The sequence below is a fragment of the Hypomesus nipponensis genome, chromosome 12 (assembly GCF_054491055.1).
Source record: "Hypomesus nipponensis isolate SF chromosome 12, ASM5449105v1, whole genome shotgun sequence".
Lineage (NCBI taxonomy): Eukaryota > Metazoa > Chordata > Actinopteri > Osmeriformes > Osmeridae > Hypomesus > Hypomesus nipponensis.
The window spans coordinates 11,783,555-11,808,391 of record NC_140372.1 but is presented as its reverse complement, the minus strand read 5'-3'; the positions used below and the strand labels follow the sequence as shown (position 1 = coordinate 11,808,391).

At 44.2% G+C, this 24,837-nt stretch overlaps 3 protein-coding genes across 6 annotated transcripts in view; 2 read left to right on the top strand and 1 right to left on the bottom strand.

Annotated features, from left to right (window-relative positions):
- LOC146261117 (ATP-binding cassette sub-family C member 4-like) overlaps positions 1 to 10,547 on the top strand; it is a 31,015-nt gene extending 20,468 nt beyond the window's left edge. The window contains exon 31 of one of the 3 annotated variants that reach the window (XM_084668715.1): positions 10,458 to 10,547. In XM_084668715.1, coding sequence (XP_084524841.1) covers positions 10,458 to 10,514 — 57 coding nt within the window. In that variant the 3' untranslated portion in view covers positions 10,515 to 10,547. Of the gene's footprint in view, positions 1 to 176; positions 1,590 to 9,968; positions 10,397 to 10,457 lie in introns of those variants that run through there. The other 2 variants (XM_084668716.1, XM_084668714.1) reach the window with 2 other exon arrangements.
- On the bottom strand, positions 1,104 to 24,405 carry LOC146261115 (ATP-binding cassette sub-family C member 4-like). 2 transcript variants are annotated; one of them, XM_084668713.1, is made up of 31 exons: positions 24,150 to 24,405; positions 17,044 to 17,154; positions 16,611 to 16,731; positions 16,290 to 16,514; positions 16,057 to 16,146; positions 14,519 to 14,682; positions 14,142 to 14,267; positions 12,234 to 12,483; positions 11,301 to 11,414; positions 10,828 to 10,917; positions 10,542 to 10,733; positions 9,712 to 9,806; positions 9,516 to 9,602; positions 7,567 to 7,663; positions 7,113 to 7,328; positions 6,364 to 6,501; positions 6,051 to 6,088; positions 5,791 to 5,894; positions 5,560 to 5,706; positions 5,318 to 5,397; positions 5,021 to 5,171; positions 4,779 to 4,898; positions 4,502 to 4,612; positions 4,310 to 4,410; positions 3,915 to 4,106; positions 3,673 to 3,828; positions 3,442 to 3,531; positions 3,182 to 3,354; positions 2,957 to 3,062; positions 2,178 to 2,312; positions 1,104 to 2,021 (listed from the first exon to the last, which is right to left on the bottom strand). In XM_084668713.1, exons 2-31 carry the CDS (start codon positions 17,097 to 17,099, stop codon positions 1,926 to 1,928), a joined length of 3,861 nt encoding a protein of 1,286 aa, XP_084524839.1. In that variant the 5' UTR covers positions 17,100 to 17,154; positions 24,150 to 24,405; the 3' UTR covers positions 1,104 to 1,925. The 2 variants fall into 2 exon arrangements, with proteins under 2 accessions (XP_084524839.1, XP_084524838.1); XM_084668712.1 differs by lacking the exon at positions 24,150 to 24,405 and adding an exon at positions 17,794 to 18,083.
- cldn10a (claudin 10a) lies at positions 21,666 to 24,137 on the top strand. Its single transcript, XM_084668731.1, has 5 exons — positions 21,666 to 21,916; positions 22,369 to 22,530; positions 22,691 to 22,772; positions 22,864 to 22,966; positions 23,478 to 24,137. The coding sequence occupies exons 1-5, from the start codon at positions 21,697 to 21,699 to the stop codon at positions 23,613 to 23,615; spliced, it is 705 nt and encodes a 234-aa protein (XP_084524857.1). The 5' UTR covers positions 21,666 to 21,696; the 3' UTR covers positions 23,616 to 24,137.
- Positions 24,406 to 24,837: the final 432 nt, after the last annotated feature.

Genomic DNA, 24,837 nt, shown 5'->3' with positions numbered 1-24,837 from the left:
GCTAGCAAATGATACCAGAGAAAAGCATGCATTAGCAACATATTTACATATCAAATGACATTTAATATTCATTTCGATTTAGAGATGATATAGTTAAATATACTGCCGCAGATGCTCCCGAAAAATTGTACTAGCCCTGAACAATTAACTATTTATTGTAATATTCCCCCCAATAGAAGTCCAAACGTCAACAGAGTGGGACCCAAACCAGCTTGATCCATTTTGAAACATCTCTGTAATGAAACCCATGGATGATAGGAAATATGAGTACATCAAATACTCTGACAAATAGAAGGACACTTGGATCCCAATAAGTCTGGTTGATAGGGACCTACAAGATAATTGTGGTTGCTTTTCAGAGTTATTGAAATATGAGTTGTTGAGTATTGTTGGCTAGAACTTACATTTAATTTGCCTGTTTACAAAAGATGAGGCGTTTGATAACCATGGATGAGTTAAGTTTCTGTTGAAAACCTACCTCTATACATTGATATTTTAGATTGGGGGTGTGGGAAGGGACAATCATTTCTAGGTGGAAGTTGTACTGCTCATTATATGCACTGATGTCTTAAACCGAATAGTCGGCTATTACCAGGACCACAGGAGAATCTACTAGGTTTAGTCCGCTGACAATGTTACTTAAGCAATAAGCCCAAAGAGGCCGTGGTTTACGCTGATTTTAGAACAGGTAAGGGGAGTTGTTAGGCACGACGGATGCTTAATTTTAGTCTACACCCATTATTGTGAACGTCTTGTTAAAATTCTCATGCCTTTTTATTGATGAAACATTCATCATTGGGAAACTTGAATTCTCTGGACACTCCTGTGTACTTCGTTGTATTACATGCTCTTGTCCTTTTAACAGTTTCTCTTTCAATTATTGTATTTTTATATATACATTTTATTGTATTCATTGAATTTTTTTTCTTACTGAAAATCTATTCATGCTCCTTCAGTCAACAGCTGGGATGACGTTTGAGAAAAACATTTTGTCATTGGTGTAGATGGTGAATTGAAAGGCCAGAGACGCTTGGTGTTTGTCCCTATTGGCTCATATCTTAAACCAGGATTTAACTAGATAAACAGTAAGGAAACATTGAGGGTTAGTTTAGAAATTATTTTAATACTTAATCTGTTGATTGAAGACTTTCTGAATTGTTTAATACAATTAGATTAAACTTAAACAATACTTATTCAAGTCGATTTTGTAGTGCATCTGCAGGACTGGTGATTTTTACAGTACACAGCTTCTTTAACCTGGCCAGGGAGCCAACATAGTATGCTTGATCAGACTGACACTAGAAATAAACAGCAAAACACTATCAAACTGGCACTTGTGACATGAGGTAACAATAAGAATGTATTTACATAATGCAAATAAGCCTTCCATGAAATGAATAACAATGAATTTGACAGCTTTGTGTACAATAGACTGTAAAAACAAGTAATGCAAACCAAAAGTTACACTAATTTACTGGATTATCCAGAACTATGCCATCCAAAAAGTCAGTTGTGTCCCCCAAGCTGTTTTGGACAATCCCAAAACATGTCTATAAATCTCAATAAAGGCACCTCATGGTATAAACAAATGTCGAAGAGTATTCTTAAGACTGTTAATGGAAACATTCCTCAGCTGCTTAAAGAAAAAAAATAGTAACTTACTGGACTTTGGAGTTCAAGTGGATGGTTGGATTGCACTGTAATTCGCAATGTATTAATCTTTAAAACAATCTTTCATCTGGTCTGTGAGGTCACGCTGAAGCCATGCTACTCCAGGTAGGTTCCACAGCAGTTCCATGTGAACTGTTTTACAGGTGTTAAACTAAGGCACATGAAGAGCTGAGGGTTCTCCACAGACAAGGCCCCAGCAGTCATTGCATGAGGCACCTAGGTGAATGATGAGCAGTCCCAATCTCCCAAGTCTGTTAAAGAGCAGTCTCAAAGATGACCAGGTTACCATTAGATGAGCCCGTGTGGCCCCCTCCGTTGGCCATAACTGCACGACTCCTGCTCAGGTAAGCCTGAATGTACAACAGAGACAATCTGTCAGCAGTGCTTCACATGGCAAACAAATGTTTTGACCACAAACTCAGAACCTAAGTTACTGATTCTGAATACTGAAGTATTAAGATTTCTTGTTTCACTGCTACCATTGTTCTGTGGACATGAGGACTCACCTGTTTGGCTGACTGCAGGAGATCAGAAGCCTCCATCTTTCCTGACTGCTGAACCATCTTGTACAAGATGCCGCTGAGGTTCTGGAGCAGGGTGTAGGGCTCATCATAGGCATGGATCTGACCCGCATCTAAAACCTAGCAGTCCGCCCAGAGGAAGTCAGTCATTGAAAACTATGAGGCGTAGTCCGAGACGCATACACAAATGTATAAATTAATGTAATTAACAAGTGCCTGTGCAGTGTTTCCCAAAGATTAGAAGCTATTTGGAAGGTGGGGGAGGGGGGGGGAGTTGTTTCATGTCAGAAGGGTGGGTTCAAATAAGTTATTTACAATATAATAATGTTACACAACTTTAGCATATTAATTCAAAATGATTCACACATTCACAAAAATAACAAAAACCAATTTCTGCATATGCCGGTAGCAACGCTACTGCTAAATGGCTATTTAACTGGTCGGCTCGGCCCATGATGCCGGGTAAGTAGCTAGCTCCTGAGACTTCTCACCAAAAGAACGAAGGTAAACCTTCGATTAAGACGTCATGTTCGTAGGTACCTTTAGCTATGGCACTAATGTTGATAGCGCGTGAGTGACAAAGATACGGAGGGAGAGCAGGGAAAGGAAATGCAGCTGAACGAATACGCAGCGTGATTTAATCTAAGTGTTTAAAAAACATTTTTTAACTAAACGCAATATGTGGCGGCCGGTGTTAATTCTGTGGCACACCCCCACAAATTAGTCTATGTGTGGGAAACACTGCTGTGTCTACTTGGCCTCACCAGTATGCGGTCACTGTCTATGATGGTGTTGAGGCGGTGGGCGATGGTGAGCACGGTGCAGTCTCTGAACTTGTCTCGTATCGTTTCCTGGATCAGCGCGTCTGTCCTACAGCACAAAGACAGGAGACCCAGTCAGGTGACACCTCCTCAGAGCCTACCGACACATGGGAGCTGCTCCACATGCCAGTGAGGAGGTCAGGTGTGTGGGGCCGGGCTGCTGTTTACCTGGGGTCCACGTTGGCTGTGGCCTCATCGATGACGAGGATGCGGTTCTTCCTCAGGATGGCTCGGGCCAGACACACCAGCTGTCTCTGGCCCACGCTGAAGTTGGAGCCCGACTCAGCTAGCACCGTCTCCATCTTGTTGGGGAGCTCTTCCACCGCAGACTTGAGCTGGACCTGGAGAGACAAGACACCCGTGGTGTTAACCAGGAGATCTGCAGTGGTTCATGGTGTAAGTAATACTAGGAAGCCAAGCAGCAGTACCTCATCCAGAGCGTTCCACAGGTCTTCATCACTGTGCTGGTTGAAGGGGTCCAGGTTCTTTCTCATTGTGCCAGTAAACAGCACTGGGTCCTGCAGGTCATTAGTGGGAACAAACAGGGCCTGTTGTGAACAGCTTCATTACAAAACAACTAAGCTGAAAGTGTCTGCGGCATGACAGCTAGTGTACACTACACACATCCACCAGGACATCATTTAGCCCTCCCACGGTACCTGAGGAATGATGGACATCTTCTGGCGCAGGTCATGGAGGCCGATCTCAGAGGTCAAAACCCCGTCTATGTAGATCCTGCCCTCAGGCTCTGCCAGGCGGAAGAGAGCAGAGACCAGGGAGCTTTTCCCTGCTCCCGTCCTCCCCACAATGCCAACCTGAGGAACAGTGAGGAGAGGAACATCTTCAGCCATGTTCATCACACCGGCGTGAGGAAAAAGGGCTGTCAGCAGAGAGGACAAACCTTTTCTTTGGGTCTGATAACAGCCTTCATGTCCTTCAGGACCAGTGGTCCATCTGCGCTGTAGGAGAAGCTGACCCGGTCGAAGTTGATGAGGCCTTGGCTGGGCCAGTCGGGGGGAGGGCGCTTCTGGGTTTCCCAGGGTGCTTCACTCTCCAGCTCGGTGTACTCCACCACTCTCTCAACAGACGTCATCTGAGGAGACAGACTATTATACCAACAACCCTGACCTTAACTACTCTTTCCAGCATCTCAGTAAATCATAAACTCATTTAACCTAGATGAGGATTAAGGTATGACTCAAGTGTTTCCAGTTCAGACAACCTTTGTTGTAGTAAAGCGCAATTCTAAGTGCGAAACCAGTTCTTTTAAAAGCCACGTGAATGCAAGGGTCTCACCATGTTCTCCACCTCAGCGCTCTGCCTCACCCCCCACTGGAACATCCCCATGAGGGTCACAGCGTAGGACAGGGCCAGGCCCACAGCACCGGCCTCCAGCTCTAACAGGAACAACCGTTACACAACACCACTTGATTAAAAACATAGCTCTACTTGACTATTGGCAGTGTGTTTTTCTGTTGAGTGTCTTACGGTCTCGGAGCAAAATGCAGCCAAAGACGGTGACCGTGACAAAGATGGAGCAGATGGTGTCAAGGCGGATGGCGAACCATCGAGAGGTGGTCAGGAACAGGAACCAGGCCTCTGAGGAGCACAGGAGACAAGTCAGTCATGCAATCCATTCTATAGTCAACAATGCAAGATGACGGAGGAGAAAGACTGGTTGCGCAAGAGAAAGACGGATGTTCTCGTGTTTATGGTAGACTGTTGGAATTATAGGTGTGGTATTGTAGTCGTATTCATGTCCGACCTGAGTGCAGGTCCTGGTGTGCGTCGAAGGTGTTCTGGAACCTCTCCTCTGCGCTGAAGGCTCGGATCGTCCACAGGCCTTGGAGGGACGAGGACAGGTGGGAGAACACTGGACTCCGAGCTGCAGAAGACACAAACAACATGTCTACAGCAAACACAATTGAAGCAAACACATGAAACACACAAGTGTGGGGGTGTTCAGTATGTGGCGAGCTTGTGTGCACATGGGTGTGGAAAACTCACTGGTGGATTCGAGGCGTTTAATGTTCCTGGAAGTCTGCAGGAAGTAGCGTCGCAGGAACAGGAAGGCGAGGACCAGCGGCACCACAGGAATGAGGACCCAGGGTATGACGGAGGCCGCCACGGCGATCACGCCGATGATCTGCAGAAAGATCTGGCAAACCACAACACAGGTGGCATATCAGTATATAGCCTCCATCTTACCACTTCTGACTAAGTGTAAGCCACAGGTCTGGACCACATTCTAGCCCCTTTTTGTTCCCCCCCCCCCCCCCTTCTGGGACGAGGTCAGGCCCTTACCTGAAAGAAGTCTGAAAAGGTCCAAGGTAGGGAGGCATCCAGCTGGCCGATGTCCTTTGAGAACCTGTTTAGAACCCTCCCTGAGACAACAAGAAAGCGTTGAAGACTTTCCCTACCTGCTGCTCATTAAAACTTTTCGGCAACCACACTTCTTACGTAGCCAAAGTACATTAAGAGGGTCTGTTCAACCCAGATGGGTTAGGGTTAGGCTATCTCACCCCATGTTAAAATATTTTACTCACCAATTGGGTTGACGTCAAAGAAGCGCACGTGTGTCCGCAGTATGGCGTTGAACATGCGGTTGTGGAGCGTCTGAGCACATCTCACCAAAACGTTGAAAAGCATAAGACTCCTCATAAAGCCAAAGACGATAGTGGCTCCAGTCAAACCTGAACACAGTTTGGCAAAGTTCTTAACATCATGCCCCAAATAAGACAAGTGGAACAAAGTTCCACCCAAATCTCATGTCTTACCTGCGTAAATTCCGAGGTAGAAATCTAGATTCAGCTCTTGGGTAACGTTGTGGCCATTCTGCATGATGGTGGTGTTGGAATTGAGCTTCTCCTGTTCTCCGGCCCTGTAATATCGCCCACCACAGCACACATCTGAGCAGGAGACAAACTTCAACTTCATTTTAAACTAAATGACAAAGATTTGGTTGTAGGAAACCCAAGATGTTATTCTCAGAAACCACATTATTAAGATAAAGTAGTGACTATGCCACGTCTCTTACCAATATGCCAGCCACCAATCTTGCAGAATATATGTTGCCTGGACACAAAACAAAAGTGCTACATTACAGAACAATCTAGTTCTGTTAACAGGGATTCACATGTTATACAAACTACTACCACCAACTCCAATCTCCATTCATTAGCTGCCTCATGTTCACCCTTCCATCACACTGAAAGAAAATGCTAGGCGCCATGCCTCGGGCAAACAACATTTTCAACTCAGTGCAGATGGAAGGTAATGCTGAGAGACTGTTCAGGACACAGGCGCGAGGTCAAATGGCGTTAAGTTGAGTGAAGACGACAGCTGCATACCTGAGCCAGGATGTTGACTATGAACACCATGACGAGCAGCATGACACTGGCTCCTGCCCTCAGGTACTTCATGTAGAGGCCGATACCTATGGTGCCCTCGGAACTGCTCTCCTCTGACATGTTCTGGACATGCTCAGCCTGTGTGGCACACAGTCCCCAATACAGCCTTTCAACACCCTCTTTAAAAGAAAACACCCACATCCAGTCCCAGCTCACTCCGAACACATGTAGTCCCGGCACTCTTGAAACATACACATCCAGTGTCAACACACTAACAGCTCCAATACACTATGGAGAACTCTTAGGGTGCCTAGGTTCAGCATGGCGCATTTCATTGATCAGGAATGTTCTGCTTAATAGCTTGGAACTACCACTTCATGGAAATGGATACAAGTTGAACTTCCATAAACTTTACAAACTGACTTGATTTGGAACATGGGATATTGGATGGATATTAACAATGCGCTGCACGGAATCTGTATGTAAGGTATAATGTATAGAACGCCGGTCATTATCGGGAAAATAAGCCCCGACAGGGCGAACAGCAACCCGACGCGAAGCGGAAGTTATGATATCAAAGCCACGTGAATGCAAGGGTCTCAGACCGCAGAACGTTGGGAAGCCCCATTCAAGTGAATGAAGCTTTCTACAGCGTTAACAGCCGTGTAATAATTAAGGTTAGTAAACACTGCCCTCTTGTGGACAGAATTAGCATGTACAAATCCCAAATTCAAACTCAAAGTACCCACCGGCAAATCTTCTTCCCCTTCTTTTGCTGAGTGAAGTGAAGATGTTTGGGAGCGCAAAGAATTCTGGGAGAGGGCACGTCTTCGTGGTGACTGGCTGCTGGTCTCTGTCCCTGGGGCAGGCTGCTCCTCCTCTTCCTCATCCTTCTTCAGCAGGGAGGTGAAGTCCAGACCAGAGGACTGCAGCTCATTGTAGGTCCCCCGCGCCACCATGTGACCCTGGCACACACAAATACACATTACGAGTGTGTTTGTATGTTTTCAATTCAAAGCTAGTAAGGATCGTACCCCTCCAACTGTTTAACAAGCCGCTTGCAAGGGCTGATACAGGAGGGGCATTTAGAGTATCTACTGAGGCTAAGTAGAAGACAAGTGGAAAAACAACTCAGCTTTCGGATACCGCAGCCAAGAGATAATAACGTTATTAAATTATCTGCCTAAATGCCGTGCCACACACCTCTTTCAGGACGAGGATCTGGTTTGCTGCTTTCAGGTACTGCAGCTGGTGAGTCACCAGTATACGAGGTTTATGCTTCAGCAGACCACAGATACACCTGGAAGGACAAGGCACCCCAAGACAACCAGTAACCTTTTTTCTGCCACAATATAGGCTTGTGCAAGTTCTGTCTACATTGTTAAAAAGACCATCAACATACATACTTCGGTGTCCTGTCCAGAAGGATCAAAATTGGTCAAATAAAAAAAATCATGGGCCGTTATCACAAAACATCTTAAGGCTAAATGTTGCTCCTAACTAGCAGATTTAGGAGAAAAATAGCAACATGGCAACAAGGTCGACCCTGCCCATTGTCTCACCGATTCCCTGGTACAAGTTGGTCTCAGCAGCTTTGTGAATTTTTTGGGAGGAAACTCTTAGCTAAGAACTTTTACTGGTATTTAGGAGAACATATTAAGTGTAAATACGGCCCCAGAATATTTGCAGTGGAATAATAATAAATAATAAAGGGTCTCAAAACAAGAGGGTCTTAAATAGTGTCAAGGCAGTTTTCCCTCTAAGAATTACGACAGTAGGAATGTTTCCTGAGGCTTCCCTTCTTGGTCGGTGCAGAAGGCCACGTAAAACAAAGGGTGGTCCGACTTACATCACAGGAGAAGTGCGTGACTCGCTCCAATTGTCTATAAGGCTGCACTACACCTCTTTCCTGATTCTCTCTCTTTCTCCCCCCCCCCCCCCCCCCCCCCCCCCCCCCCCCCCCCCAACAAAACCCTGCCTCTCTGGGCTGCCTTCAAAGCAGACCTCTTGGGCCTTAATCCAGAACACTGGTAGTGTTCCCTGCTGGTCACTGAGATCAATCATGAATGCGACAAAGGCCGGCGAGACCGGACCTAGGAACAAGCTAGAACAGACTGATTTATGGCATCTTACTAGAACAATGGTGGTCCAGAACATGCAGTAACACAACCATGGTACCAATCCCTTCAGTAGAATGTTCTCGTAAACACATGACGGTGGTTCACCACAGACTTTCTGGCATGCCGTAATTTTTTTTCCCCCTCAGTTCAATATGTACATTTATAGAAAATCAACTTAAATACATAAATGTAATGCATTAAACAATGATTTCAGAATGATACAAACCTAGGTACTAACAAATGGCTATATGGTAGTTTATGATATCGAATGTTTGGGCTGATGCTAAACTCAATGTAAATTATCCCTGTATAATTATCATAGCTACATACAGTAGCCTAAATACAGTAGCCTACAATTACAAAACAAACTTAAATGCATTCATCCTCCATTTTCCCAACACAAAAACAGTTTAAAAAAAGTTAGGCTACTGGATGATGTGTCAAAAAGGTCAATTTAGATGTGTTTAGAAGGTGCATGTTTTTTAAAAAAAAATCAATTAAGTAAAGTCCTATAAAAAAGGACCTCGACCTACATAGCCCTTCCTCCATGTCAATCATGGCGCACATTTTATTTGGATAGATGGCGGTGGTGGATGAGGTGTTAATACGCGGCTTAAAGAGAACGTTCTTCCAGGAAGAAGTCACATGGTCGTGAACATTGCGTTTTGCCTTGCTGGATCGATATGATCCATGTTCTACCTCTCTGGCTGCTTAAGAATGGGTGCACGCACAGTTATCTGGGAATTGCGCGAACTAGAATTGACCTTTATGGAACTGCTTTAGCCCCAACTGCCTTGTTAGGTTAATTCAAGTCAGGTTTGGGACTTTAATCCCAGGCCCCTGGTCAGCAGATACGGTTTGAAAAGCTACCCTGATAAGATGGTGCAGCTTACAAGAAAGTGTCTTTAAACTTTGGGCTGCATTGTTGTAAATGGGAAACTTGAGACTAGTTTATTTGTATAGTCCAGGTATCAGTTCTGGAATAGGCTCCTCATCACCATGTGGTGGGGCTTGTCAGTAGGTGAGACTCACTGTTCAAACAGGTGTCTCCCGACCTCTGCATCCACAGCACTCAGAGGGTCGTCCAGCAGGTAGATGTCAGCGTCCTGGTACACAGCCCTGACAAACACAGACACACCATCTCACATCAGGGTTGGTGTGCATTACTGGTGACATCCAGGAGGTGACATCCATAACCTACAGGAACAGAAGGTCTCTCTCCTCCTACCTGGCCAGGTTGACGCGAGCCTTCTGTCCCCCGCTGAGGGTGGCTCCTCGGTCCCCGATCAGAGTCAGGTCTCCGTCTGGCAGCAGCTCCATGTCCTGGACACACAGAACAGAGAACTGAGCAGAGGGCTTCACACAGGTGCTTCACCACCAGCAGAAGCCACTGGGAGCTATTACAGTTGTGTGGGATGGGGAAGGTCACCAGTCATACACTATTAACAGTTGCTACACACAAACATTTTTTTATATACTCAACAGCAAACACATGCATGGAACAAAGTGCCAAAGGAAGAGACTGTGTAAACAGTGAAACTCATACAGGTAAGTGATGATCCTATACAGATTACTGACACCGTGCAAACCTCAGGAACCGAGCAGGACTACAAACAGAGTGATTTGCTCTACAATGGCAACTGCTAAAGATGAGGAACGGCAGAATGCAGAGTGTGCGGTAGAGGAAAGATGACAGTCTACCACCAATTGAGGAAGTGGATTTATGCTGACCAAAAGGGTTTGTCTTTGAATCAAGTGACACAGCTGGGAACCATGGCCACAATCTTCTGAGAAAGGACTGAATGGTCTGTCACTGTAAATAGGGAAGGGATCCCTTCTCCTGGACAGTTAACATAGCGGACCGGCCCAAATGCACCTCTTTGTACTCTGTAGGTGAAAGAAGTTCTCAGGTGCATAAAATGTGGTAATCCATTTGTCAATTGTGTCCTCTGTTTTCTCCATTTTATCTGATAGGGTATGATCTGGACATGTCATGTGAACAGAATCCCACGTGAAGATGGGCTCAAATGAATGCTAGAAAGTGTGTGTTTGTCTCACCCTCTTGAGGGCGCAGGCTCTCAGAACCTTCTCGTACTTCTGGGGGTGGAACTCTTTACCAAACAGGATGTTGCTGCGGATGGTTCCAGGGAACACCCAGGGCTGCTGGCAAGCGTAGGCCAGCTGACCTCTGACTTTCAGCAACCCCTTGTCATGAGGCAGCTCTCCAAGGATGGAGCTGAGCAAAGAGGACTGTGGGAAATGTAGTAAGTGAGCTTGTGCACAAAATAGTTAGTCACTGAAATGAGGGCACAGTTGACAACTGGAGGCTCCTATGACCTCTGACCTTTCCAGCTCCAACAGGTCCAATGACAGCCAGGAGCTGTTCTGACGTCACTGTGAGGGAGACGTTCAGAAGAGACGGGGCATCCAGACTCTGTAGAGAGGAAAGACAGTTAAAAACACAGGAACAGTTCAATATTGCATAACACACCAATTCTGAAGAAATCTGATTGAACGGTGGCCCTGAAGTGCAAACCACACCCCCTAATATGAGTAAATCCCCCAAATGCCCAAATGCTAAACACTACCCCCAAATACGCCTATGTGCACGCTAAAAATGCAGTTGAAAGAAGAAAGACTTTTCAGAAGAAAAAAGTAATAGTTCACGACAGAAGAACGAAATGTGGTAGAGGTTTTTGGAACAAACGCTTATGTCGATGAGTAGGCTTTTCCTTTAGGGGCTAATCACTGGGTGCATTGGTTTGATGTTTGGGTTCCCATCCAGAATCGACAACACTGACTACTCTGAACACACACCTTGTCCCAGTAGCAGATGAGGTCCTGGACCTCCACCGAGGCCTCCAGCTTGTCCTCCAGAGGGACTTCTAGGCTGCTGCTGGTGCATCTGATCTCATCCAACAGGAGGAAATTCTGCAGGGGTACATTCACACGGTTCCAATTAACAATGGAATCCATAGTATTATATTATAGCTTTTATAGACATACAAAACTACAGGGAGGCCTCACGAGCTTGCTGTACAGTAACCCTACGTCAGTCTGAACCCGCTTATCTATTTTAAAAATTAAAATCATATCAATCTGACTGCAAATAACCCCAGCTATTGTGACCAGATGATAAAGGTTGTAACTCATAATGACTCAGCAGACTGGGATTCCGGTGAGTGGAAACGTGAAAAATGACCTTAAGGACTCCATATGTAATCTAGGTCATATGTTTCACATTGGCCGCCCGCACACACACACACACACACACACACACACACACACACACACACACACACACACACACACACACACACACACACACACACACACACACACACACACACACACACACACACACACACACACACACACACACACACACACACACACACACACACACACACACACACACACTCTAAAATTAACTAAGGCCAGGGAGACAACACCTGCGGTCTGTTTTTTTTACATGTCCAAGCAAGGCTTGCACAACAACAAGTCTTGGCTAGGATACACATATACTTACTAATTAAATCATGTGGTACACTTTAACCAGACAAAACTTTATAAGAGCTACATTTCAGACATCCACAGTGAGGGGGAAATAACAATTAAATAAGTATTGTCCTCAAGCATTATTTTGGGCGTTTTTAGCCATGTTGGGTCGACATCAGCTATCACATGTAGTTGCCTGCCTTCTCTGTTTGACTTCCAGCAGCCTGGCGCTTCTTCCGACCGACACCGTACCTGTATCCTGCGAACGCTGACCAGGGCCTCAGAGAGACGCTCGATGGCGTAGGGGAAGAAGAGGGTGACGGTCAGTCTGATGGCGCTGTACAGCCCCACGGCAACAAACACCCGGCTGGCTGAGATGGGGTTCCCCAGGAGAACGTAGACTGTGAAGGTCACAAAGACGATGACCTTACTGGCCGAAAAGAAGGAGGCCATGTTGAGACCTCGCAGGTAGGAGCTGCTCATGATCTTTGAGATTTCCTTTCTGTGGAGACGAGGAGGGAGAGGCTATTAAAAAAGGACACACTTAACCAAACACTATGGCAACAATGATTTCGGAATCCTACTCGAGGTGGACTCTCTCCTCTTGATGCGATTCTGAAAAATATTTCAACTAAAATAATAAAACGTCTACTTCCACAGGTATAACCCTAACCCTAATTAACTAACTGAAAGAATGCGAGCTTGAAGAGAACTTCATTTCACCCTGACTGTTTATCTCCTCATCTTGGCCCTAAGACAAGGTGTAAACAGCCGAAGAGGAACAGCGGGACACACACACACACACACCTTCAATTCAGTGACATCCTGTCAGTCCGAATGTAGCCAATAAAATTGATAAAACCTATGCAGTTGAGCTTATATTATTGGGAACCTAAAGCAGGTTGTTATCCCTATGTGATAAGAGGATGACTCAGTAGCTGGGTAGTGGTGTACATTTGACAAAGAGAAGGGGGCGGGGGGGTTAGCATGTTGATACCAGGTGCCTCGAAACTCCAGCTTCATTGGTCAACTGGCCAGGCGTGCAGTTGAGTAGATGTGGATCTAACATTAAACCGATTTGACAATCATGTACGCAAGACGGCCCTTGCAGATTGAAAGCAGATAAATGAAAGTGATGTCCTTGTGAAGAACATTCATTCATTCTGTACTCAAGAACATGAACGCTGTGTCATGCTGCTTGAGAATTAGGGAATACTACAGTACAATTGCTGGCCACTTCTGCTTCGTTTACTCAAATGAGAAGTGGCTAAGGCCTGTGGCTAAGATGCATCATGAGACTTGTAGCATGTAGGGCAAGCAACAGAGTAACATCCTTGAGGGAAAAGTTTCAAATCCTTAAGAAATTTAATAAAACAACAGAGCCCCTTTTAACATGACACTAGCCAGCCACATAAGTGTGCTGAAGGAGATTATATATGTGATATAGCCTGGCTACTAGGTAGGTAGGTAGGTAGGTAGTCAAGTGGCTGAGTGGTTAGGGAATCGGGCTAGTAATCAGAAGGTTGCTGGTTTGATTACCGGCCGTGCCAAATGACATGTCCTTGGGCAAGGCACTTCACCCTACTTGCCTCGGGGGAATGTCCCTGTACTTACTGCAAGTCGCTCTGGATAAGAGCGTAGGCTAAATGACTAAATGTACTATTACAGTACATACTTCTGCTACATTTTCATTTTGCTTCAGTACTACGTCCGGTCTTCAGTATATTAGTTGTAGTTCGTAATGGCGGTGGAGAAAGATGCGAGCGAAGCCATTCAGTCCGTTGTGGCAATGCTGCAGAATATCTAGAAGTTAAAGCCGGATCAAGAACAATCTTTGCTGAGTTTCTTGGTGGCCATGATGTTGTGGCCCTCCTCCCCACGGGGTTAGGGAAAAGTTTGATTTTCCAGCCATCTCTGTTAGTGTTGAAGGAGTTGGCTAAGGTGAACACTAGCGATTGGTTATGGCAGATCCAGAGTGACTCTGGGCAGATACAATAGTTTTAAACTTCAGAGTACCCGCCTTCAAGGAAGTTAACGCTTGTCAATGGAGCGAGCCCAGACTCAATTAAATGTACGAGAGTCTGGTGGGACCAGGCTATATGAAATAGAGATATCAAATATGGGATTCATTGTTTTCAACATCCTTCATTTGATTGTTACCTCCTGACTTCATGGACCAATGCTGAGAAGGGCTTCTCCCACGCGTACATCTTGATGATCCTGATTCCAGACACCACCTCATTCATGGTGCGGATCCTGTTGTCTGTGAGGACAGCAGTTTGACTCCTGTGGTAGAAAAGGCTCAGCACTGAACAATTTGCTTGCTGCGCAATTTTGACATTCAATCTTCTGTACTGCTACACGCATTAGAAAACACATGTCATTGAGTTATAGGGTTCTATAGGGTTCAGAAATAACCGTTTCAGTGGAAAACAAATATTGCAAGACTTTCTGATATTCTTTCATCACTCGTGCTCATGCTCCCTGTTCAAAGGTCTCCCTCAGACACCTTGCGTGTGCGTGCGGCTACGTCTTACCTAAACTTGGAGAACAGTCTCCCAAACATCGTCTGCAGTGGCATGAGGAAGACGAGCAAGGCCATTCCAGCGAGGCATGACGGGCCGATCTCCCCCCACAGCAACCAGATGACTGCCGCTGCTTGCAGAGGCCCCACCCACAGGAAATGCAGGAAAATTGTCACCTGTAACCAGGGAGAAAGGAAGTGGCTCAGCTTACTGACATTAGGGGGGGGGGGGGGTATACATCACAGTATAACAGTTTTGACCAAGTAGTTTGATTGAGGGCTGATATTTAGCACCGAGACTTTGAACTAAACATGCATCACTCCGCTTATATTAACAACCATAAGTCATTAGTGTGCAGGACTGCGTTTAACGATTTGTTGCCACAGTCAAATAAATGATTAAAAAAAGCTAATAATTCTCTATGTATTGCCTTGTTAACTAATGAGGCTTGTAGTACTGTTGTGTAAACAGTTACTTGGCCTGTGGCCTCAAACCTACTTGGCCTGTGGCCTCTAACCTACTTGGCCTGTGGCCTCTAACCTACTTGGCCTGTGGCCTCTAACCTACTTGGCCTGTGGCCTCAAACCTACTTGGCCTGTGGCCTCTAACCTACTTGGCCTGTGGCCTCTAACCTACTTGGCCTGTGGCCTCTAACCTACTTGGCCTGTGGCCTCAAACCTACTTGGCCTGTGGCCTCAAACCTACTTGGCCTGTGGCCTCAAACCTACTTGGCCTGTGGCCTCTAACCTACTTGGCCTGTGGCCTCTAACCTACTTGGCCTGTGGCCTCAAACCTACTTGGCCTGTGGCCTCTAACCTACTTGGCCTGTGGCCTCTAACCTACTTGGCCTGTGGCCTCTAACCTACTTGGCCTGTGGCCTCTAACCTACTTGGCCTGTGGCCTCTAACCTACTTGGCCTGTGGCCTCTAACCTACTTGGCCTGTGGCCTCTAACCTACTTGGCCTGTGGCCTCTAACCTACTTGGCCTGTGGCCTCTAACCTACTTGGCCTGTGGCCTCTGACTATGACTGAATGGCAGCCGTGCTGATATTTGGCAGTAACGCAAAATCATCCCTCGTGTGATATGGTTCACTGAAAGGTTGAGGGAACTACACAGGTCATCACTTTGTCTGCCAAGGAGAGAAACGGCAAGCAATTAGACCCAACCTTTCCCAGACTGTTTTTAACAGGTTACTGCCAAGTAACTGAACAGATTTGCCCTGGGTGTCAGCAAACTGATTCCAACAAAACTTGAATGACGTACCGGGATCAACCAGGAATCGAGCCAGGCAGCAGCTTGATTGAGCTTATGCCATTTTAAACCACCCTTGAGTGAGAGAATGACTGCCAATTTGGGGCAACTTACTTCACCACTCTATTTGCACCATACATACAAGGGGAAGCATGCGTCTTCACTCATTCAAACCTACAGATAGTGCATACATTAAGTTCAGCACACAAAGTACCAGAGGGCACAGTTCTGAGTAGTTCAGTGGTTAATGCCAAGGAGCAGTCTGTATCTTGCAGTTCAAAAGGATGTCTGCACATACCTCGTCAAATTTGTTGACGTCATTCGAAAGGAGATTGACAATTTGGCCCGTGGTGGTCTTTGTCATGGCTGCACTGCTGAGACAGAGAGCCTGGGAGGGTGGAACATTCATTAAAAAAAGGGTTAATCAATCAACTGTTCCATTATCTTGATCCATACATCAATCCACACTTGCATTAGTCAGGCAGCCCGAGTTGTGACTCACCCAGCACAAAAGCGAAATCTTATACGGACCTTCTTGTAGATCATGTGACACATGGCGACTCTGATCTTCATGCCTTCTCTCTGGACGTGATAGTAGTAGAGGTGGTGCATTACTGTCAGGCAGATGGTGGAGAGGGATATACCTGCAGCATAACCAATCGCCTCATACAGTCCATTCATGTCATCTGGGTCATAATGCTCAAAGTACTGGATCAGTTTTCCCAAAAAGACCGGCTGGATCACTTTTACCGTCTCCTGTTGATTGGGGCAAAAGAAAAAGCTGTGATAATGTGGGATCATCATGATGCATATATATTTTTTTTTTAAACATACTGCATAATTTCTACAAACCTCAAAAAGGGTGAATAACCCCAATATTGTATAGGTTTTCCAGTAGCCTTTGATAATGACTTTAGTGAGTTTTGGTTTTCTGAGCTCTTTTGCAGCAATCTGCACCTCATGCTCCCAGAGCCTATGGAAGATTAAAAAATGTCAGCCTTACCAAACTGTTTAAGTGACAACAAGTGACTGACTGAACACATAGCTTGTACCACCAGTTATCTTATCAAACACACAACTTTTTTCAAGTGCCAAACCTCTAAAGGTATCTGATACATATTGGTGGAAAAGGCTAATATTGTTGCAGTTAACCATGACAAGTTAGTAATCAAGGATCTCCTCCATCAACAAAACCCCTCTCAGTGTCCTACAGATGTAATAGAACTGAACACAAAGTGTGGTCAGAGTATGTAAATAAATTCAATATATTGCTGGGTGATCAAACCTCTGCATTTCCTCTCCCAATCTCTCAGATCCATCCTCTGGAAGCACTCTGTACATGTCATCTTCCTCAAGTTTCCTCTTGTATCCAATCCGAAATAAAGGATTAAGCCAACTGGAAGAAAAAATATAAATGTAAAATAGAGTTGATGTAGATAACTTTATATTCAAGAACAGTCCAATAGCCCTACAGTACAACAAAATAACTCAGCCTACTGATAGCCTACTGGGAAATAACCACGAAGGCCTCCCATTCATTAAAACATCGTCGTGGGCATGCATTTAGTACGGTATTACCATCTTCTTCCTGAGGCAGATAATGTAATATTATACACTGTACAATGTGGTATGCGGGTAAAGACAATTGGCTGAAGAATACATGACGTCTTGGTACTGTAGATGAGATAGGCGCATACAGTATGCCTGCCAAGATCTTACAGATATAGCCGTAGGCTACCTTACTTCCAGGACTGTGTCCTTAAAGCTGGGCTTCGCCACTTCCCGGAACAAATTGTTTTTTTTAAGCGGGGTTTGTCTGACTTTTGATTCTTCCCAGTAACGTTAGACCTGTTCAAAGCTTTTGGGGTTGTTTTTTTTCCCGCAGTTTACCACTGTGATTCAAAATTAGCTCATGCCGACTTAAACCAAATTGACTGTAGTTTTCAAATAACAAGTCACGTTGAATGCAATGTTTAGCGTGTCTCGTTTGGACATGCAGAAGTTATTAGATAGCCGGGAGTCTGATGATACTTACCAGAAGAATATCTGCGAGAAAAGATTAGCCGTTGCAGAAGGATTGTTTTTGGGATCTTTTTTTAGAGGTTCCATGATGTCCTGACTCCAGGGGGTTTCCAAGTAGCGTTGTCAAGGCTGTGACAGTTATTTTTCCTTCGAAAACTGACAATTCTAAAGATGTTGTGTAACTTTGTTGAACGCACATGTATTACTGCTGTGCGTCAGAAAGACCGCCGCTCGAAGTTGTTTGGTGTAATTTCCTACAGCTTGGTCCCAGCACTTGCGCGTGGGGTGCCACTACCCCGTTTGAGCTGTGATAGGCTCGAGGCACTTAACGCTGTGCAACTGGGCGTGTGAAAGATGATATTCATAACAGGAAAGAGTATCCCATTGGCTATTGCCTTTACTGGCCACTGAATCATTGATTAAGCGTCTGATTGTGTCTGTCAATGGTTATGCCAATCCATATTACAAACTAACTTGATTTTAGTTTAACTGTAATCCTAACTGTACCAACCATGTGTTATTCCTAAAGAGGTCTGTCCTTAACCACAGACCAGTTAACAATAATTAAAGATAATGATTACTTTATTACTTTTATACTGTTTGACATGTTCTGAATATAATAAATGTTTGATCGATACCCTGCTATATTAATTAATCTCATGAGAACATAACCCTTGGTTATGTCCAAGAGAGAAATATTCCTATAATTATGTTTCTTGTATCATGGATAGGCCTGTGACACTAGTGTAGGTCATAGGTCACAATATTACAAAAGTGTTTAATGCCATGCACCTTTGAATGAGAAAAATAGAAGGAACATCAAGGTCAGTTCTAGGAGCCCTATCTAAAAGACCTAAACAAAAGCTATCTAGCATGCAGTGTCCTATTTCTGTGCTTGTGAAGGCAATGCTTATCATCATGTATCCTCCCATTATGTGAAACGATTTAACTCCCTTGATTTCCTGTATTCATTGTCCAGTCTTCTGAGATACTCAACTTGAGTGTATCAGACACTTTACATATGGAATAAATACGTTGATTTTGTCCTGAACTTGTACTATTTACTAACTGTAACTATTTCCTTCATTGACTTGGTACTTTCACAGTAATTGGGTATTATCAAATACGTCTTCACTCCCCACTCTGGGATAATAAAATCCTGAAAATTACACTGTACATGATTAATTTATTATTACATATTATAATCTAAAAGTTAATCTATGTTTTTGATGTTTATGAAGCAATATTCTGGATATTTATATCCTTTGCCATGTTTATTTTACTATTTGAACCATTAAATTTTACCTCATGCAGTGTTCATATACGTTAAAATGTATTTTTTTAATTAACTTAAGACAATATCAATTAAACCCTACCACACTGTTAGTTGCTGTGCCTGTGTCATGATTATATTTGTGTTTCTCACATTAATGAGCAAATAAACACCATGAGCACCATCTGATACATGCTATGATTAAAGTGCTCTGTGAATCCACTTGGAAGTATTCAGTTGAGTGCTCAAACCACAGAAAATCATCCCTACTTTTTATGTAATTTTATTTTACTGTTGGCAACACCAAGATTTCTACTTCAAAACCGTGCATCCATACTATTTTAAATATTTTATATATCAATCGGTCTATACTGCTCAAAATATGTTAGTTTTAAACCACCCCCAAACCCTGCATACTTTTCAGTTCCTCTCTCTGCCTCACAAAGATAACAAGAAAGCTGTGAGCCTACTGTGAAAGCCCTATGACCCAGTCCAGGTTTGGTGAAAGACTCCTCCTTCTACCATGCTACCTTTCACAACTTCCCCTTTACACATGGATGGGGGAGTAGACTTCTAGAAGGAAGACAAGGACCGTGTCTGCCTTTATCTCATTTTCAGAACACAGAATACATAATAGTATAAGAACAGGATAGACCAAATTGTGCGATTACAAACTGTGAGATTCTACATTAAAGATGCTGAGTGTGGTATCAAAATGTCTTGAATATCTGAAATGATTTACCTGTCACATTAAAACCTTTAGATGGAAGAGTGGACTTCGGAGTCTACACATGTTACTAGTTATTTATTTAGGGATTCCACCCATAATACAGGTAATAAAGTCATCCCAACTACTCTTCAACAAGCTACATAAGTTACTTAACCTTGACCAGTCAAAACCTGGCCACACTCATTGCGGCTCATATAAAACCCATAAAGATGTAAAAAAAAACATTGTATTTGTAAGAAGTCTTTTTAATATACTTCTCAGTTGGACATCTCAGGCCTCTTGGGTGGGATGCTATGCTGTTGCCATGGCTGCAGCCACTCTTTAGTCGATGGAGCCCTGGATTGCTGGGCAACAGCTCCTTTAAAAGCACACCCAGATGACCAAGCTGCTCTCAGGAGGTTTGAAGGAGCATACCATGTCTTTACTCTATGTCTTTGTTTATTGAGTCCCACAGGAACACTATATTCCTTCCTCAAAACCTTTTGTTGGAGAAACTCCCTCTCTGTTGGTCCAAATAGATTTACTGATCATTCTAATTATTTGTTTGCATCTTTTGGCACCTGGAGAAGTATGACAATTAGTGCTCAAATATGCTTGTGTTTCTTTAAATGTGAAACTGCAGGTCAAGGTCAACAGTTCTTCCGCCAAGTAATATTCAGACCTGTGTCCTCTTCAGTTGATTCAGTTTTAGTGATTACTTAGAGAATAACTCACTGTGTGCTCTATTTGTAAAGGAAATGGTTTATTTGCCAGAAATTAGAGAATAGGTGTGAGGTGTTCTGAACATTTCAAACACCACCGTCTCTCCCATAAACAGTAACCTACGTGCATCTACTTTTACACAAAGCTCCCTGCCTGACTCACAGTTTACACAGGAAACTACATGGGTCTAGAGAGTGTAAACACACAGGAGAAACTAGAGCACATCAGCACAAAATGGTGCCTGCCAACCCTCCCACACTCCCCATTCCTCTCTATATGCCAAACAGCCTCTCAGCCAGAAGCAATATCTAAGGAACCAAAGAAGAGTAAGTGAGAAGACTCTTTTAACCTTTGCTGTAAAAGAGCAGTGGCTCTCAGCACTCCTGCTCAGTAACCTCAAGGGAACCGAGAGGGTCACACAGGAAGCAGGATGGAAACCCTAGTTTTGATTTACTAGATGGTGACCTTTTAATAACCAAAGCATTGTGCACATCTCTCACATCTATGAAGCTTGTCCAATATTTTACCCATCATTCTAATTGTAAATACATTTAAAATGAGAAATAGACCTTTTATTTAACATGATCCTTTTCACAGATCCTCAGTATTTGAGTTCTGACATCACTTGCCAATCTGTACATGAGCATACTCTAAACAAGGCTCTGTCCAGGGGTCAAGGGCCTTTAAGCAGATTTACTCCTGTTTTGCCACTAGGTGGGGCTCTAATTCAATAAATCCATGGCTCAACGTACCACCAGGATAAAAGCCTGTATACCTGTGCATCTCTGCTCTGCAAACCTTTGCAGTCACTGAACTTTGAGTGTTTGTTGAAAGTCTTTGTTCTCCCTGTTCTTTTACATACATATAAAATCTTGTTGGATCCAGTTAGTGACTTCAACAGGAAATTACAACTGAAGAGTGACTTGTTCACAAGTGTGTGTGTGTCAGTGTTCAGACATGATGTGTATCCTAGGGGTTGGCCCACAGGTGGAGGTGCACATGCTTGAGCACAGAGCCCTCCCTGTTGAGCGCAAACAAGTCTAGCAGATTTGCAACCACTGACTCACTCTACCCCTCATCCTGGACTGTCTCCTCAGCTAAACAATAGACTCCAACTTCCCACACTTCTCCATCTGCCACAACTGCTACATTTGAGTCTCACTGCCAGCCGGCCAGACATAGTCCTGTCCAGAATAAAAACGACGGGAAAAATGAGCAATATGGCAACAGAAATTGTTGCTTTTCTCCTGAGCATATCAGGCTGGATCCTGGTGTCATCTACTCTGCCTATTGACTACTGGAAGGTGTCTTCTGTGGATGGGACTGTCATCACTACGGCAACCTTCTGGTCTAATCTGTGGAAGACGTGCGTCACTGATTCTACGGGAGTTTCTAACTGCAAAGACTTTCCTTCCATGCTGGCACTGGACGGTCAGTTTAAGTAAATTGATTAATTAATTCATTAAGTTATTGTGCATGATCTCCACGTGCGTAAGTGTGTGAGCATGTGTGTGTTACAGGTGATGTATGTATGTATGTAATGCAGATGTCATATTGATAACATAATATGTGTGTGTGATGTCTCTGCCTCTCATTTAATGTCTTCAGTACCGGATCTCTTGAAATCAATAACTCTCTTGGGAAAAAAAGAGCATTGGGTACTTAGTAGCACCAATCCTTTTTTGGCCTAGAGACTACAAGCACCAAAACAAATACTACAAAAGGCAGTATTTGGTGAGGGGGATTCATAAAAGGCTTTTCTAGTGCCTGTTTGCAAGAAAGTCAATCATTTTCATGGGGACATGGAACATTCATGGGTGATGACTAACTTTCCCTCCTGCCCCTTACCCCTTCTGTGTTACAAACATGAAACTCCCACCCAGCGTACATCCAGGTCTGTCGGGGGCTCATGATAGCGTCTGTGTGTCTGGGCTTCTTTGGGGCCATCCTAGCCCTGGTGGGGATGAAGTGCACCAAGATTGGGGGATCAGAGACCACTAAAGCCAAGCTCACTGGCCTCTCAGGCCTCCACTTCATCCTCAATGGTAAACATTGCTGTGCTCATAGAGAGCGTCTTGAAGTTTAGTGACGTTCAAAATACATGCAAGCATCTCATTGGACTCTAGGTCATTTTTGGAGAGAGATGTTTGGGTCAATTAAAGTGTGTGACTTTTAAAGCAGAGTTTGTGTCCCCATTCTCTGCAGGGCTCTGCTCTCTGACGGCATGCTCCCTTTATGCACACAGGATCACAACCGAGTTCTTTGACCCACTTTTTGTTGCCCAGAAGTAAGCGTTCCACTTGATGTCAACTCTGCTGACGAACAAGTTCAAACGAACGAAATGGATAAACATGTTGCTTGTGTCATTTCTCTGCTAGGTTTGAGCTGGGGGCAGCTCTCTTCATCGGCTGGGCCGGCTCTGTGTTGTGTGTACTGGGAGGTCTCATTTTCTGTCTCTCGCTAACAGAAGGCTTCAGGCAAGCTGTTTTTGAACCGTACTTTGCCTCAATGGCTATTCATCATGTGATCTGTATCTTTATCCGGTTGCCAGATATGAAAATGTTCATTATGAAACCTGACCTTCCATAATTCCTTTCTGCAATTTCATTCGAACTGCGATGAACTTATTTCCAATTGAAAATACCCAGTGACAACTCTCAACATCTTGTCGTGTGATGATAAGGGCAAATGACACATGTACTGTCATAACTGAATGTTACCTTTGTTTTTGTCTGGTATCTGTGTATTTATGTGTAAGTCACCTTGAGTGAGGGGGCACTAAACCTAGAGGAGGGGGTTGGAAGAATTCTTCCATAACAATGACTACGCATGACCTATGTCTTTACATTTCTTTTATAATTGCAGCCCAAGACAAACTTGACCTGCATTCAGGGTTAGAAAATGGGGTTTTTGTAAACATAAATGTAAATAAATAAATGTGTTGTCAATTGATGTTCATAACTCTCTTTCTCTTTCTCTCCCCTTTAGCCAGGCAGAGTACTCATACAGCGGAGCTGCATCATTGGTAAACACACGCAACCAACACAGAAAATCTGGTAACGCTTTCCAGAAAGAGCCGAGGGACACTGCTGAATCCTCCAGACAGTTTGGCAGGAACGCCTACGTCTGACAATGTTTTTAAGATTTTCGGATGAAGAATGGTTCCATAATGTTGGTTTGGCTTTTTTATTCTGCCATTTCTCCAATTGTGTGGGTGAAACAGGCAAGCTGTTAAATCAATCGGATTATGTAATATGTCAGTGGGTATCCAGTCAGTGGGCTATAAACAAAATACATCAGATAAGTTTGTTTCCTAGGAGAACAGGAAATTCTGTTTGGCATGGTACACCCTTGCCCGGTCACCTTGTAAAACTGGGAGATGTCCAAGTCTCATGTTGTTGACTGCGTGTGACTCATAAGGGGTCTAATGTTGATCATGACAAGACACAACCGCACAGGTTCATACTGAGGGCGTTGCTCTACTGAACATTTAGTCTCTCACAACCTGTAGTCAAATCTGTTTAACGACTCTATTAGAAGAGACAGTAGACTGACAGAAATCCTTTGTAATTAGTGAACATGAAACCTTTCTATAAGACATTCTGTAAATAAACAGTTGTGCGTAATACCCTGGAATTGGTGAATGGATCACTTAATTACACACCCGAAGTTCAGCGCTCCTTCAGCAGTCCGTGTTGTTAACCGACAGGGACTCGAGTCTCAGATATCCTCAGAAAAAGAGAGGAAAGAGTCGAGTCAATAGACATCATTGTGCGCCATTGGGAAGTTGTCGTACCTTTGCAATATGCCCCACACTGAAAGATGGATCACCTCCACTGACAGAAGAGGGCCTCAGCTGTCTAGACCCAACACAGATGCAAGAATCAACGGCAGACATGCCTCTTCTATCTTGGAAATGAGATCGGAAGTTCTCCCCCTCGCCGTGCTGTCCATCTCCACCTACTGATCAATGGAAACCTTAACCCTTTTATGCAAATCAGCCTTAGGGGCAGAGGGATTTCAGCCCAGCTGACAGAAAGAGAGAGGAGGGATATGAGCTTCTGTACTGTCAGGGGTCTGGTGAGCAAGCACAACATCTCACTCGCCTCTGCTTTCATGTTTTGGTGATGTTTAAGGAGTATTTCTGGCTGAAAAGAGAACAAACACAATGACATTGTCCGTCGAATTGATATACTAACTCTGTGCAATGACACTACACGCAATAATGATGATACAATGCACTGTCAAAATTGAACTTGAAATGGCAAAACATCAAACGTGTGTTGACAGTTTACCATGGGATATATGATTTGCGTTGCATGGATGCTTCACCACCACCAGAGGGCAATGTC